Raw genomic sequence first — 16416 nt, 5'->3', positions numbered from 1 at the left:
CTTGAAGGATTTAAATAGACGATGTCATTCAAATGAATATCCAGTCCCGAAACCATGCAGAGATGGACTCAGCAAGTAGCCAGACACTGTCGTCAGTCTATACAGATCAATCGAGCCTTGTACATACATGTAATAGAGGGGAGCATCTGACAAGCAATTAGGGAGTGTCCAAACTTTGGAAATGTCACTGTAGATTCAAACGAACGAGAGCTACACATACAGTACTGTACCATATAATATACAATCCCTGCACCAAACGACCGCGGTGTTGACGTCATAGCGCTCAAGACTTCTTTTAATGGCAGATATAATAAAATGATATATGGTAAATCGAGTTAAGCTTGCTATTCACTTATATGAAGCTACATCAATCATGGGGTTTGCAAATCTTCAACCAATCTTGCAAAGCCTTTTGGTACCGAGTACATCGTGCGATAGTCTGTTCCCAATTACTCTTTTTTGACGCTGCATTCAAGGGAGGGTTCAAAGTAAATGCGATAGGTATCTGTCGTGATCGCTCTAATAATTCAATAAGGAAGCTTCTTTATCACAGGTTGATCTACCAGATGATGAGGTAGCAACTATTCGGCGCTCGCACTTTCAAAATCGGAAGTGCGCTTCTGGTAATGATATGGAACCTCATGCAACTATGTGGAACAACCTTGGAGTTTTCAGGGCGGCCGACAAGTTTCACATTCCGTGTTACGAGATCTGGAATTATGAATTGAATCGAGGTACTATACATAAACGCAAGGAGATTTCCATTGATTGTGCAAGAAATCTTAGAGCTAGAAACGCATGTACCACATATATCTGCCCGCGTGTTGGATAAGCAGTGGAAAGAGATTCAGTAAAAGAAAATCTCTAAAAAGATATGGTGAGCAGAGGTAAGGCTACAGTAGCAACGTAACGGTGTTGAGACAGCTGAGACAGTGTACCTTTACACCTATTAGAATATTCGCAACGGACGGTAAACGGTGGACAGTTAGCAATCAGCAATAAATGGTGAACGATCAAGAACAACCGGTCAAGAGCAACCGGCCAAGAACAGAGTAAGGGGACTTAACCGGCGGGTTGCCCAACAACACTTAACAAGCGAGACTTCTATCTACTGTGTCGAGTTAAGAGTTTCTTGAACGTCCGGGTAAAGCGAGCCTAGTTGTCCCGGCGAGCGGCATTGGTGAACTAATTGGTGGTCAGGGATAACTCCAGTGTGACTGCTGATTTGCAACAGTCGGCAAGAATGCGGTCAATCAAGAGGGCAATGTACCCGCCAAACAATTTTCCATTGTAGTAGCACATCTGCTGTGAGGGGCTCAAAAGCAGGAGAGACTCTGCCTCCCACCCAAGAGGATGGGGCTTGAACGTGGGATTACAGCCCTGGAACAGTGATCTCATTGTCTCAATTTGGGGTTCATCGGAAGCAGGCACAGAGCATGACTTCAGAATGTCAATACAGTACACGGCAAGCTAGCACCTTAGTTTCCATACTCACATGCGTGCGCTTGGCTAAGTTGCTGCCATCATCACAGGAGGGTGCCGGGTATTGTTTTGCCAATGATCGGTATCCGCGAATGGTTCGAAAAAGAGAGAGCAAGTATTGTCGTTTCATGGCTTTACACATTTTCGTTGCGGGGCTCGTGAGAATGTAGAGTAGTGAACACCGCAGATTTTCACGTACCGGCTTGGACTTTTATGCAGAGGTTTTCGCAATGGCAACATTCCTAGCTGGTGCAATCGACTTTTCTCATCGCTGGAAGGTGGACCGCCTAGGGTGCAAAATAGTCCGCCCTGGGGGGTTTGTCTGTTCAACGTGTTTAGGGAAAGAGTGCTTGCGTTGAACAGTTTGTGGGGATAGCCAAGCCTATGACCAACATGGTCCGATTAAGAATTGATCGCTAGTTCATATCTTAACCACTTAACCACTCTTAACCACTCTTCTTAACCACTCTTCTTAACCACTCTTCTCAACCACTCTTCTTAACCACTCTTCTTAACCACTCTTCTTAACCACTCTTCTTAACCACTCTTCTTAACCACTCTTTTTAACCACTCTTCTTAACCACTCTTCTTAACCACTCTTCTTAACCACTCTTCTTAACCACTCTTCTCAACCACTCTCCTCAACCACTCTTCTTAACCACTCTTCTTAACCACTCTTCTTAACCACTCTTCTTAACCACTCTTCTTAACCACTCTTCTTAACCACTCTTCTTAACCACCCCTAATCACGCTGTTTACTATAGTCAATAATTAAAAGAGTCACTCTTCTTAACCACGCTGTTTACTGTAGTCAATAATTAAAAGAGTTGCTAACTCGCGATGTCTGGCTTTCTTGCAATGTCTAAGCAAATGACCGTTGCCATCAATTAAGGTAGTACTAAGGTTATAACCCACAGAGCCTATTCTTAACGAGGGACCGATCATGTAGTTGTGTCTATTTTTCCTCTTTAAGATCACCAAAAGGACTACGTGACCTCTAATCGCCATAGCTATAGGCGCAAATAGGCTTGATATATGGATGGAGCGAAAAATGGAGTAACTTCTATTCTCCCTAGACTAAAAGGAATGTTGCTAACTATAGCATCGTATATGCTTTATCCAAGTGAGACCACACCCATGTAGCAGCCGTTTTGATTTAGAAATGGAAATTAGGACCTTGAGAATGATAGATATCATTGAGTGAGCCACCTCCTATACGATGGTCTTGCCTATCGCATAGTATCCAGAAAGGCTGAACCTATTAGAGTACTGACGAGGCCGGTCTAGGCCCTCGTGAAACCATTAGGTAGTCGTGTAGTTCGATAATTACCAGTCGCCTAAAAGCTAGCATGAAAGACTAAAGCGTTTTGGTGCCTAAAGCACCGCAGACTTGCGCCACGGGTGTAATTTGGTAATAACCATCTAGTAGTGCATCCCTTTCCAGTTTAAGTAACATTAACACAAGCCCGTAGCACTGCTGATTCCCTGAACCACGGATGGGCTCTTCAACTTTGTTCTTAGGAGTGATAAAATTGCACGGACCCCTTGTAGGTATTCTGCACCATTACCATACAAATCTTACCACGTGATGGATTGTGTACTTGTCGTCAGTATTTGAACGTGAGAAGTAATTTATATAACATTTTTTTCGTATAATTAGCGTGATTCGGACTAGGTTTTGAGAAGTGTTCTGTGAGAGTAAAGTGGTGAAACGGATTGCGATCCATCCTCTATGCAGGTCAGGACTGGGGGAGACGGCATCTGTGTTCGTCCCCAGGTTCCAATAAACCAGGTGTTACGATACAAAAAATGGCACTGACATTTCATTACTTACGTGGTATTCACTTGACAAGGAGACTGTGGCGGTGCATATTGTATTGTATTGTATTGTAAGGACTGTGTAAAGGTAAGTATCCAGAAACAAGGTTTCAGATTGCGTGCTGGGCGTGGTTCTCCAGTACATGCCGTAACCAATCTGTATTCAATCCGACGTTTGGGTTGCATTCTTGTGTGCGCCGTTATCGTGGAAGAAAGCCCGCACGTTTACTTGTAAGTGTGAACAAGCCTAGCGATGAAGTCTGATTTAGGAGCCAATGAATGAAGTAAACGAGGCATATGTTGAAGCTACTATTGTTTCAAAGGAGGACAAGAAGGAATGGGGTGCAAATTAGCACCTAATGGAGTTGCGCGTAAGTCATCTCCGCAGAACTAGTCTTCATACGCATCTAACAGTGAACCTCTTTCTGGTTTAGTCAACAATCAGAGCCTAGGCAATGGCTGACGAAGAAGCCATGCTTACTCTACAAGTGATATATTCTTTAATGCGATTCGCCAACAGCTTCATCAATAGTAAGAAAGTGCCAAATCTAGAAGTGTGACTCTATTCTATCCGTACTTCAACTATCACTATATTCGTGTCTTACTCAAAGAATGCAGGAATCTCTCGTAAAGAAATTCAGCGCACGATCGGCTTCATCCTCGGCGAGCAGAGGAATAATCTATAAGCCAGCCTTGATACGTTGCGCCTCGGTGAAGTAACGTATTGAGTGAACCTTCTCTGCATGGCTTTTAAAGGCTTGATGTCCACGAAAGGCAAGTCCGCAAAATTTATCAGGGCATGAGATAAACTGGTCTCTTCTGAAGTTGCGGAGGTGCTTCTCGAAATGTTCTCTGGCCTTCCGTGCTGACGCAAAATAACTTTGGTAGTTTGGCTCAAACACGCAGAAGAGACAGTGCCGAGTTGTCAGAGATATTGGACGGTCTCGCGGTTCGGGAGATGGAGAAAAGCCTTGTTCTGATTGTGTGGGCTCATCTGGCGAGGCTTCCTGGCTTCCGTTGGTGATTGTATACTGTGCCGACTTTTTGGAAACCAAGTTCTCGGATGGCACCCTCTCGACACGGCCAAGATCAATAAGGGCATTGATTAAGACAACCCTTCGCATAATGTCGTCTTCCTCAGAGAGCTCCTGGCATGGGATTTGCATTAAGTCTGCCAGTCGGCGACGTTCTTTGAGGCGATGGACAATTCTTTGGGGCTCGTAAGTATCCTGTTTCATGTCCAATAGCGATGGATCAAGTTGCTTGTTGATTTCCAGAGTATCGATGGTGTCAAAGAACTCATTGCGGGCACCAGTGAATGTTGCTTCCTTCAAATTCTTTTTTGCTGCCCTCAACGCAGCATCCGCCTTCGCTTTAAGCTCTCCAATTTTAGTTCCGCTTGCATTTTTCATGGATCCATAAAGTTCTTTGGCCTCTTGAGCAAGGGTATCACGCATCTGTTGTAGTTTGAGGATCTCCGGATGGTTTGAAAGCTTACTTCTCTTGCTCTCAGGCAGATCATCGTATTTGGACGGAGCCCGAGGGTCAATGTAGCGACTTTGGTGACTAAGGATGTTCATCAATGCGTCTTCCGAGGGAATTCCAAGGAATGAAGCCTGAACATGGGTCTGAACCCTTTCGTTCATATATTTCTGAAATGTGCTGGCATAAACATGGCCCATTACTTGCTGTAGCAAGGGAAGGGATGCGGTTTCTGAACAAGTTTTGTATGTTAGTCCTGGGAAAATCACCATGGCCAACAGCATCAAACTCACTGTCAACTGCCTCGCCAGTACCGCGCCGAAGGTCGTAAGGTTTCATGGCCCTAATCATCCCGACGGACAAGCTCAGCCGCTGCAAATAATAGAGATATGTGTGATATCTAAGTGGTTTCATGGGGTGAGTAGTCATTCCAGAATAATATGAGTCTGGCTGGCGGCAAATTGGCACATTGAGTTTGTCTTTCTTGAATTTCAGTCTGACGGAACGGCGTGGTGGTGAGACACGAGCCATGAATACATCCTCGACAGAATGTATATTTGCCGAAAATGCATCGTCAAGGATTGCCATTGTAAGCACAAGGACAATGACATCGAAGATAGGTTGCTTGACTTCCGACATTAGGAAGATTTTTCTTTCAGAAGTATTAGCTTGGTGTAAAACAGAGCCTTGCAATCACTGACCTTTTTGGTTTGGTATGATGACCCTTGGTATGTTTCAAATCGATTTCCATCACAAGATGGTCACGAAGACCTCCAGGGTTCGGGAGCAGAATCAAACTAATCTGACCGTAGCACAGCGTTTTCAGGTCATCTTCTCTGAGGTCCCAATCTTCTTCGTGTTCCTCATTTTCATCTGCACCACCGAAGAAATGCTGGATATTAGTCCGCTCGTTTTGGTCAACATAAACCAGCGCTCCTGGTCGGCTGGCGGTATATGCTGACACTAAAAGGAGAAAAGCGAGTTGGATTATTTGACGACCATCGGGATAGGGAGTTGCGTCTCTCGTCCAATGGTGGTGGAGAACGATATACAAATCATCAACGTTCATCACGGGTTTCTCCCCAACAGACATGTCGAGATTGTATCGTGCGACTAGATGCTCTTTCATATACTATTACATTGTTGTCAGAAAGCGAACTTGTGAAAAGGCAAAATCATACTCACATCATTAATATCCTGACAACTCTTCGCATGAAGACTTCGCCCCACAGCTTTGCGGTAGAGCTGGCACCATTGTCTCCAGTTCTCATGTAAACTACTGAACTTCTTGATCTTGGAGTTGTCAAGAATCCACTCGAGAAAAACCATAACGTCTCCCTTCTGCGCTGCAACAAGGAATTGGAGAGGATCTTCCCCTAGATATTCACAGTGCCTGTTTGGATTAGTCCTCATATCAGGACAAAAGATCAGGCACGTCATTACCTGGTCCATCGTCTTTTGATTTTACCAATGTTGTTCTTGGTTGAAGTAGCATGTCGTTTTTGGATAATGCCTTTCTCAAGCTGCTGACGACGTCGTCGGTAATACTCAGGACTATGGGCCTGCTTCTTTCCACTCGCACTGGTATCAAGGACAGACATGGCATGAATCGGAGTAGGAAGTAGTGAGAAGACGAGATAGTATTAGAAAAGAAGAGAAAGAAAACCGTAATGACTGAGATCCAGAAAAGACCTGGAGATTTGGAAATCGACGATGCACTTACAAGCCCTGGGCGAAGTGCTCTGTTCAAGACCATGGACTGATGGGGGCAAGAGGCTCTTTAAATAAATATTGGAACAGAAGGGGGGGGGGTTCAGCACCTAATATAGGACCTTTCTATTTTTACAAACAACGGGTACAATCGGTCGACATGGTGGGCAGAACATTATGACGTCCCTGGTTGCCTACCATGAGCACTCTGAGTGAAGGGCGAGCTGATCCCTGAGCAACCATGAGTGCTCAGGGAGCGCTCTCTGATCACTCAGTGACCAAATAGTAAGAGTGGGTAAATATAGATCACGTGATGTTTTAATGACTAAGAACTTGGTAAATAGGACGCTTAAAATGGCGTCAAAACTAGCCCTTTTCGGCGCCCAATTTACCGTTACCTAGCGTTGTGATGTAATCTCTCCAGTTAGTCTCCTTAGATATCTGGTTATAACTATAGAGTGTTTCTCTCTCGTTCTTAGTTTGTTAGGTATGTGCCACTTTAACGCCTATTAAGCATATTAGTGCCTAGTCACTGTCATTAATTATCCTGTGCTTGGACAGAGTACATAGAGCTACATACATATGTACGCGAAGCAAATGCCTACCTACACGAAACAACAACCAAAAGAAACAGACAACGCGAAAATTCATAGCAGAACCGCTACTTGCAAAAGGGAATACTCGAAAAACAAGAGACGGGGAGGGGATGGCAGAAAGAAAACGAAGGGGGAAAAAGTAATGGGATCAACCTAAGCTTCTGATGCTCCCATTTGGGCCCTATCTGTAGGGATGCCTATGCTGAGACACATAATCCAAACAGTGGAAAAATAACAGAAGAAACAATTGCATGGGTTGGAATATATACGACCAGACATGGGTAGCCCCATCCCGCCTTGCTCAACATTGAAGACATATCTAGGAAGAGACATACTTCCCACCGATCAGCTTGCGTGTAGTGGGGACACCTAGCCACGAAGCCGCGGATAGCGGGGACTCACGACCCTCGTCGGCGAAGGGGTCAGCTTCCTTCTGCTCTACATCTGAGGCAGCACGGCTGATGCCCAGCTGAGAAGCGGATTCGGCACCGCGGAGCTCGAACTTCGCTTCGACTGTACCCTTGCGAGGTCCGGGGGTGGACGTCACGAAGCGGACGAGGAGCTTGCTGTCTGCGCCTGGGGTAGTGGGGGCCTTGACTTCCAGCTCGGGAATTCTCCATGTGACGGTGGATGTTTTGCGACGGAAGGTGGCGCCGGTATTGGGATACATGGCGGCGCTGATGGCGTGGGCGACTGACTCGCGCGGCTGCTTGGTAGTTTGGTCATGGGTGGCGGTATCCAAATTGATAGTCAAGACGAGGTTCTTGAGGGTGATTGACTCCCCTGTGTGGGAGGCGAATGATGGGTTGAGGGTATAGTAGATGATGGCGCTAGCCTGGGTTTCTTCCAAGTTCCAAACTGGCTTGAATATCACGGGGCAGTAGGCAGAGGGGCTGGTTGGGTCGATATGCAGTTGATATTTGAATGCGACTGTCGGCATGGGGCGGGAGATGCTGCCCAACTGGATATCGTATTCGCCTCTCTTGTCATCGCCAGCGTCTTTGGCAATCTCCTGCACGAAGTGGGGATTGGCCGCTACCTTTTCCAGCACTTGGAAGTTATCGAGTCGGATGCGTGTCTGGTCCGCCGCCGTACCAGTTGTAGGATTGTTTGCGAGAGCAAGCTCCCCAACGACGAATGACTTGGTGACATTGCCCTCCGAGAACCATGCATTGACGGTCTCGATGATTGAAGCGTTCAAGCCCGATTCATATAGATCCGGATGGACTGCAGCTCCCGCAGCATGCGTAGCATGTCCGGAGCGAACAGAAGTAGTATCTGATACAGTATGATCATCCGTAGCAGTGCTAGGGGCAATGCTGGGGGAGGTCATATGCCTGATTGGCGAGGTTGGGGGCTGGGACTCCGACCCTGCCGAAGACGGCGGAAGTTCATTACCAGGGGAAGGAATAAACACTGTATTGCGAACATCACGGCGTCCGCGAATGGTGCCTGCATTGCGTCTGATACCTGGAGGTGGAGCTCGCTGTATGACAAAGTAAGTATTATACACCATGCCTGAGGAGTGGCGAGACCTGTCACTAACCATTCGGAGAGTATTTGCCATCTCATCCATGGCCTGCTTCGCCTGGCTCTCATCCTCGAAGATGGGCTGGTCTCGAATCGTCAGATTCATACCAGACTCATCCAGGCTGTAGTGATACTTGTCAGCATTCGTCTATCACCATTGGCACAAGGTCACCTACCCCGCTGCCTCATTCTGGGCACGCGTGATCTCATCAATTGTTGCAGGGCGCTGGGTGAACCCTTCTGAATCCACCTGTGACTAAAGAAGAAATTAGTCAGTGATTGTTGCATTTTGATTTGTAAATCGCTGGTGGGTAATTTACCTGACTAACGTGGTTATTGGCGAGCCCAGGGGCTTCCGGGGCAGCTCCATTTCTAGGCGTCTCTGGATGTTCTTCAGGCATAGTCGCCGCAGCATCTACTCCAGACCGATCTTGTGACACACTAGGATTCCGCAAGGATGACTGGTCGGTAAAGGATGTCCCCGGACGGTCAGAGGCGGTCGGGGGCGGAGATTCCGGTATTTGCATCTCGCGAGAGGAATCGGCTCTCTTGAAAGCAGCAAAGGGACTTCGCTTCTTTTCTGATTTCCGGTCAAAAGATGTAGCTGAGGGTACGACAACGCTCTTTCTCCTGTTCATGACAGTTCCAAGACGTCTCAAACCCCCCAGGGGAGTATGCCGTGGTTGTGCTTCCGGTACTGGATAAAGCGTCAGAACTTGCGTCTGGCACGGAGTCATAATCTGGTTCCAAATCTTACCTGGTGGTGTCTGAGCGGCGGCGTGTCTCTCAGACGCCTCTGATGGTTGGGTTACCTCACCATCCTGGATGCGTGGAGTGGCCGGAAGGGGTGCTTCTGTTGGTGGCGCAGATAAATGAGGTTGGATTGGAGCAGTTGCTGTCCGATCAGATACTGGTTCAATCGTGGGAGGTGTCTCTGCCGGTTCAGTTTGTCTTCTGGGGATGGGCTGTGTCGCAGGGACCCGTGTGCCCGCCATCCTAGCCGCAAAGGTCTTGATTTCATCTGCTGTTTCGACATTCAGCAAAACATTCAAGCAACTTTCAGCGGCCTGGCGACCACGCTCGACTTGATCCACTTCGTGGGTCTCCAATTGTGTTAGCACATCCCGAAGGTGGTTGAGCCGAGTCTCATCGACGGCCTGGAGTTGCTCGTAAACAAAGGGAGCCCGCGAATCCCACTGCTGATGGACTTCCTCCGCATTGGCTATCTCACTAGCAAGTTTGTCTGCACCTTTGGCACCCTTTGCCCTGGCCTTGTCCACCTTCTTCTGCGCAGTCTCCACATTCTTCGCCAGCCCCGCCAGATCACTCTGGATACCGGGCATCGACTTCATCTCTGTATTCTTGGTGCTAAATTCTCGTAGGGGTCGCTCGACATCCTCCTCGATCTTGTTCGCAAGAGTCTCGTGCGACACGGCGAGCGTTTCGGTCGCACTGATGATGCGTTGCCAGGGGATTTGGAAAATGCTAGTTTCGCAAGTCAGCATCATCATCGGGCACACCAGAACTTCGATTCTCTAGGGAAAGGCCAATTTACCCAAGAGCAGCTCCATTGTCCGCCTGTGGCCGATGCGCCAGCTTCCGCAACCCTTGGGCGTATGCTTCTTCAACCCGACGCCGTTCCTATCGCCAATTTGTCAACACCGATATCGCTTCCCATCGAAAACCCCATTCCACGAATGTGATCGTAGCAGGTCACAGGTTGTCATACCTGTAGATAATCCGCGATATCCGCATTGACCTTGTTTATGATTCGAATGCGATCGCTCAGGACGGTTGTAGCTTGGCCGGGGTGTAGGGTGGCCTAAATAAAAGAAATACAACCAATGATCAGTAACTATGTACTTTGTTTGTCAACCACAAAGCTCGCCTGGCTCAATCTTACCAGCAGCGTTGGGTACTCCTGCCGTGAGAGGTCCATGATTCAGATTCCGGGGTATTGAGGTATTGAGCAAGGTAGCGCACGAAGCGCATAACATGAAAGAGAGAACCAAGAGATTCCTGCGGTGCTCCCGGTAAGAACAGCCCAATCAAGTAAGGGAAATGAATGTGGGATTGGGGCTGAATGCCAGTGTCAGTTGATAGCGTGTCATTCGATGATGGCCGAGGACGGGCAATGGGGATGGAATGACGGAGGTGGTTATGGTAATACAGTACTTGGCGGTGTCAACTCAGCCATAACAGCCTAAAATTGCTGTTATTTACGTCACATTTCTGTACCCACTTCTTGATTGGTCACATGACATCATCCCTGCCGTGGATGTTGGCGCCTTGCTGCCTCAGGTTGACAAATGATAGCAACTCTCCATGATAGAATAGATCTCCCCTATGTTTACTCTGCTTTGATTGTTGGCTACACGCTGGTGTAGTAACTGCAAGGCAGCATACGGTAGAAGCCATACCATCTCGATTAGCCGTCGACCTTGTCCAACATGTCCTGGAAGAACAATTTCGGGTTCTCAGACCGGCTGCGAGCCATACAGTCTCTGTAAGCGAACTTCCCGTTTACAACATGAGCACTAGGTTGATGTGTGTGTAGCACAGCTGCTTATCAGCATGCTTCTTCCACGCCTGTCTCCGCATTTGCAGAAGCTATGGCTCAAGCCAAGCAGCTTGAAACCGAGGCGTATGACAAGGCGGTCTCAAAAGTGAGTTGTGCGCCTTGGAAAAACTGGCATTAAAAGAAACACTTCAACTGAGACTATTTCACCCAGGACGAATATGATTCCATATGCCAAAAGGCAATTGATGAAGCTGAATTAGCAGGGTCCATGAAGATGGGGACTAGCAGCCCACAGCATGTCGAGGACTTTGAAGAACCACGGACCTCAACCGGGGAAGTGGTCGGTCAATATCGGTCATGTTTCCACCACTATGCTGGTCTCCACTCCTCCATCTACAGATCAAAGTTGGAAGATGGGACCGTTCGGGCAGTGAAAGTCACTATTCCACACATGATGACAGCCCCCCATGATGCTCACCGTGAAGCACGGTTGCTGCGCCAAGCTTCTCACACACATATAATTCCATTGATAGAGACGTTTAACCTTGATGGTGGCCGGTTTGTCTTGGTCTTTCCTTTTTTGCGATATGACTTCGAGCACTTGCTCCGGCGAGACATGGTAGGTGCTGCTCAAACACGATCGATTTTACGAGACCTCTTCTCTGCCCTCGCCCATCTCCATAGCATGGGTATACTTCATCGCGATATCAAGCCTTCCAATATTCTGATGGACTCTCCCAACGGACCAGCGTACTTGGCAGACTTTGGCATTTCATGGAAAGAAGGCGATGCAGGATCCGAGCCATCCACGCAGAAAATCACCGATGTGGGCACGACGTGCTATCGAGCCCCAGAGATTCTGTTTGGGCTTAAAGAGTATGGAGCATCCCTCGACATCTGGGCTGCTGGCTGTGTAGTAGCAGAAGCCATTGCCGTCGGCCACCACCAGCTCTTCGACTCCGGGCCTGTGGGCAGTGATCTGTCGCTGATTTTCTCGATCTTCAAAATACTGGGCACTCCGGATGAACAGCGCTGGCCGGTAAGCATATCGCACCTGCCACGAATGGAGAAGTCATTAAGTAACCATTGCACAGGAAGTCCATGTCTTGCCAGATTGGGGAAAAGTGGAATTCCACTCGTTCCCCACACAGGCCTGGGAGGACATCCTCCCGGGTGCATCCTCGAATGGCCGTGATTTAGTCAGCCACCTATTGTGCTACGAGAGCAGCGAAAGACTCTCGGCAACAGAGGTATGTGACCTGGCCTGGTGTCTTACAATAAACTCTGACATTAGCCTTAGGCCCTTGCCCATCCATATTTTGCTCGGACTTAAGCAATGGTATGAGGTGGGTGTATGAAGGGGCTACGCCACACTTTCCTGCGCCTCATCGGGTTATACCGCGCGAGTGGATCGGAATCACAAGCGTAGAACCCCGCGACTGAATTATCAACACACCAAAGCATAACTACTCCGGACTCCGGACTCGAGCAATTATGCACCGTATGAGGGTACTAAATCTGGATATCTACGGATTACTCCGTACTATCTACAACATTATTGACACACATAATTGTATCTTAATGGAGGCACAGAATTAACAGAATATTATACGAATATGTTTCCAAGGTTCTAAGGTCAGCGTTACCCCTGAGGGACCTGCATGAGAGGCAGGAACAATTGGAAGGGTGCCATGCATTATTATTGATTAAATTAGAATTGATTAAAATTGAATTTCCGGCACCACCGGAAATTACGGGCTCTGAGCGATCAATGAGATGTGGCTGTTGTGCTAGGGTGAAACAATCATGGAGAGTCTGTGCCCGGGGCCCGCGTGCAGGGCTACACTTTAGCGAAATATGCTTGGGGGGCAAACGGGGCTAGCAGGTGCCGAGCGATGAGATTTGTCGAGTTCCCGTGTATTTTGCCAAGTATTCGGTAAATTAGGCTATGTATCAGAGATATTTTAAGCCGAATTTCACTGTACATAGTACCCCGTACGTACGAGTAGAGATCGGTCTATCCCCAACTCATCAACCTTGGAAAGCCCAAAAAAGCCCAAAAAGGCGACTTAAAAGTAAAGTGGGTCTGCAAGGGTTCTCGGCCGTGGGTCTGGCAACTCCTTCGGGCCAGGTACCGTGTGACAGCCAATCAGATCGATGGAAAGGGTGTCTATCGCTGCCTGTTTGGGTTAGCATGGTATTGTATACACACAGGGTCCCAAGATCTCATTTCGGCTCCTCGTGGTACTCCGGGGCTCTCTCGTATTGAGGCTTTTCTCTTTTGCTTTCTGTCTCTTTTATCCTTTCCCCGTCCTTTCTTTCAATTTGTACGACCTGGAAGTCGACGTCCTTTCTTTTATTCTCGACTTGACAATCGGCGGTGCTCGATCTCAGTCGTCCATTCTTTCTATCCACATTCCACACAGCTGGAATCGACCCAGACACGCGGATTCTCGGCCATCACTCACCTAGGAATCTGGGCTTATCCCTCTCTTTAGGAGCAATACGCGCTCTTGATCTCCCTCCATCCCCTTCACCATATCCTAGGATAGTGAAGTCGACAACATGCACGGGCATGCGCACCACAACCATGGACGCAATGTGGAGGAACCAGAGGAGCGAGGGAAAGTTGAGGAACGAGGAGTCCTCGAGGAGCGAGCCGATGTCGTGATTGTCTACAAGACTATGGATCCGGACTTCGAAGGCGAGGTGGGAGGTTATGTAACCGGCGCCCAACACGAGACTGCGACGAAACCAAATGCTGGTGTTGGTGATCCTGTCAGCGCGCCAACAAGGACCAAGGAACACACAACCGAGACCAAAAATACGGATGAGGCGACTACAACTAAGACCAAGGAGGAACCCACTACCACCAAAGAGACCGTGGCCCACACCACTCAGGAAACTAAAGCGGAGACCACCGAGACTAAGAAAGCAACCACCACTACCAGTGAGTCGGAAGCTCCTATCACGACAACCTCTTTTGTGACTTCAGCATCTTCCACCGCGGGGTCTTCCCAGGATGTCAATGATCTGCTCACGGCAACCTCTACCGGATCGAGCAAAGACTCTGCCGCATCGGCCTCATCCACTGCTCTTGGAACTACAACTTCTGAGGGTATGACTGGTGGCGCGAAGGCTGGTGTGGCCATCGGTGTCATCTTCGGCGTGGGTGTGATCGCCGCGCTGATTTTCTTCTTTATCCGCAAGAAGAAGAGAAGTCAAGGGGGATATCAGCTGGAAAATGAGAAGACCTTTGGTGGTGAAGGCCTGCCAGAGGGTACCGCGGCTGCGTTCCCGCCTCCTCCTCCTGCCAAGCCGCAGACTCCTTCGACGCCCCCGCAGCTTAATGTTCGTCCTGTCACTCAATTCGCCCCTGATCTGAGCGGCAGCGGTGCCTTGAACCCAGCCACTGCTGGTTCTTCCACAGGTTTGACCCCAGCCTCCGCTGCTGCTGCCGGTGCTGCAGCTGGCTCGGCAGCCGTCGCCTCTCGTAATCTCACTGGCGACACGCCGCCCCCTACTCCGCCCAAGTCTGCCGGGAGCAACTCCGACCCCTTCGGCGACCCTGTCAATCCTTTCAGCCCTGCCACCACCCCTGTCACCCAGCCCGCGCCTTCGGTTGCCGAATCAGCTACTGGACCGTCAGAATCGGCCCCTGGACCTTCCGTGCCGACCGTCGCAGCTGCCGCAGTTGGTGCCGGAGCCGCGGGTGTTGCAGCAGGTGCTGCTGCTTCCTCACGAGCGTCCAATGATTCTGACCGCTACCATTCCGCCGAATCACGCGGCCATTCCCCCACTGGCTCGACCCAATCTACGACCGTTCCTACCGATGCTACTGCTGTCTCGCCTGTTGCTGCTGGCTTCGGTGCCGTAGGAGCTGCAGGCGCAGCCGGCGTCATAGCTGCTAGCCCACCACCTCCTAACAATGTTTACCGTGTGCAACTGGATTTCAACCCCTCTATGGAGGACGAGCTTGGACTCCGCACGGGAGCGCTTGTGCGCTTGCTTCACGAGTACGACGATGGATGGGCTCTTTGCACGCGCCTTAATAGCCCCCAGCAAGGAGTCGCCCCACGCTCTTGCCTCTCGGCTCGTCCTGTGATGCCTCGCGCGCGACCTCCCCCGGGCTCTCCCGGCTCTCGCGGCCCACCCATCATGGGCCCTGACGGTCGCCCAATGATGCCGGCCGGTCCGCCAGGTCCAAGATTCTATCCTCAGGACGCTCGCCCAAGATCCCCCGGTGGCGCTGGCTTCTCTGGACCTCCGCCTCCTCGCCCTTACCCCGGCCCGGGATCTGCTGTCCAATTCCCTCCAGTTCCCCGCTCCATGTCGCCCGGACCTGGTGGAATGCCCGTTCCCCGCTCAATGTCTCCCGGTCCTCGTTCGATGTCTCCGGGACCTGGTGGAATGCCCGTTCCCCGCTCAATGTCTCCCGGTCCTCGTTCGATGTCTCCAGGACCAGGAGGGCGACCTGTCCCACGCTCAATGTCTCCTGGACCTGGCGGAATGCCCGGCCCTCGCTCAATGTCCCCCGGGCCCGGAGGAATGCCTCGCTCCATGTCTCCTGGCCCCCGACCCGGCCCGCGCTCGATGAGCCCTGGTCCATACGGGCCTCCTGGAATGCAGCGGCCTGTGATGCCTGTCAACCAGCGACAACGCAGCAATAGTGCCAGCAACATCGCTCCCCCCATGGCAGCGCCCGCTGCGCCTGCAGTTTCAAGCCCATTAGCTGCTGCAGCTCCTGCTCCTGCCCCCGTTCCCGGTGCGCTACAGGTCTCGAGCCCTCCAGCTGCGCCGTCTACGCCAAGTCCCTTAGCTGCACCTTCACCTGCACCCACCAGCGAGCTTCCAGCTCTCCCGACTTCCCAGCCGACTTCTCCGTCCGGCTCGATCTCGCGAAAGCCCGTCCCCGCCCGGGACGCTTAATTGAATGACCCTCGCCTCTCATGGAGCCTCCGTCTTGTGCAGAATACAGGCATTCCCACTGCCTTGTCAGTGGCCCGCTGGACGGAACTGAGCTTGCCTAATATGACCACATTTTTCGCCTCGATCTTGATATCCCCTTACACCGCCGCGTCCGTGACGAACGAACAATCCTTGAATCTATATTTTTGCGCTGAGTGCATATCTTCGCATCTGAGTCATTTCATCCGCCTTTTCGCTTTCATCTTCTCAGTCTTCCGTCAGTGTCCTGGATGCCGTCTTGTCTGTATTTCCACTGGCATCCATGTAATGTAACAAAGGGCGGATGTGCCTACTTTTTCTTTTTCTTTT

At 49.9% G+C, this 16416-nt stretch overlaps 5 protein-coding genes across 5 annotated transcripts; 2 read left to right on the top strand and 3 right to left on the bottom strand.

Moving 5' to 3' along the window:
- Positions 1–1185: 1185 nt before the first annotated feature.
- N7525_002765 (uncharacterized protein) lies at positions 1186–1612 on the bottom strand (the record flags this gene model as incomplete). The annotated part of the gene is made up of 2 exons (XM_061212433.1): positions 1186–1440; positions 1496–1612. 2 exons carry the CDS (start codon positions 1610–1612, stop codon positions 1186–1188), a joined length of 372 nt encoding a protein of 123 aa, XP_061069454.1.
- A 2368-nt stretch (positions 1613–3980) lies between these two features.
- On the bottom strand, positions 3981–6383 carry N7525_002764 (uncharacterized protein; the record flags this gene model as incomplete). Its single annotated transcript, XM_061212432.1, has 5 exons — positions 3981–5014; positions 5076–5434; positions 5484–5914; positions 5968–6158; positions 6251–6383. The coding sequence occupies 5 exons, from the start codon at positions 6381–6383 to the stop codon at positions 3981–3983; spliced, it is 2148 nt and encodes a 715-aa protein (XP_061069453.1).
- A 1024-nt stretch (positions 6384–7407) lies between these two features.
- Positions 7408–10557, bottom strand: N7525_002763 (uncharacterized protein; the record flags this gene model as incomplete). The annotated part of the gene is made up of 8 exons (XM_061212431.1): positions 7408–8574; positions 8635–8740; positions 8795–8874; positions 8939–9315; positions 9376–10103; positions 10174–10259; positions 10348–10440; positions 10522–10557. 8 exons carry the CDS (start codon positions 10555–10557, stop codon positions 7408–7410), a joined length of 2673 nt encoding a protein of 890 aa, XP_061069452.1.
- A 511-nt stretch (positions 10558–11068) lies between these two features.
- Positions 11069–12472, top strand: N7525_002762 (putative cell division protein kinase (Ctk1); the record flags this gene model as incomplete). The annotated part of the gene is made up of 5 exons (XM_002559634.1): positions 11069–11124; positions 11176–11284; positions 11351–12178; positions 12234–12389; positions 12440–12472. 5 exons carry the CDS (start codon positions 11069–11071, stop codon positions 12470–12472), a joined length of 1182 nt encoding a protein of 393 aa, XP_002559680.1.
- A 1232-nt stretch (positions 12473–13704) lies between these two features.
- On the top strand, positions 13705–16068 carry N7525_002761 (SH3 domain protein; the record flags this gene model as incomplete). The annotated part of the gene is made up of 1 exon (XM_002559635.2): positions 13705–16068. One exon carries the CDS (start codon positions 13705–13707, stop codon positions 16066–16068), a length of 2364 nt encoding a protein of 787 aa, XP_002559681.2.
- Between the last annotated feature and the right edge of the window lie 348 nt (positions 16069–16416).

The sequence above is a fragment of the Penicillium rubens genome (assembly GCF_028828025.1).
Source record: "Penicillium rubens strain IBT 27055 chromosome Unknown utg000002l_segment0_segment0, whole genome shotgun sequence".
NCBI classification, from domain to species: Eukaryota; Fungi; Ascomycota; class Eurotiomycetes; order Eurotiales; family Aspergillaceae; genus Penicillium; species Penicillium rubens.
Note: the sequence above shows the minus strand (reverse complement) of the source record. Positions and strands in the feature narration are given on the sequence as shown.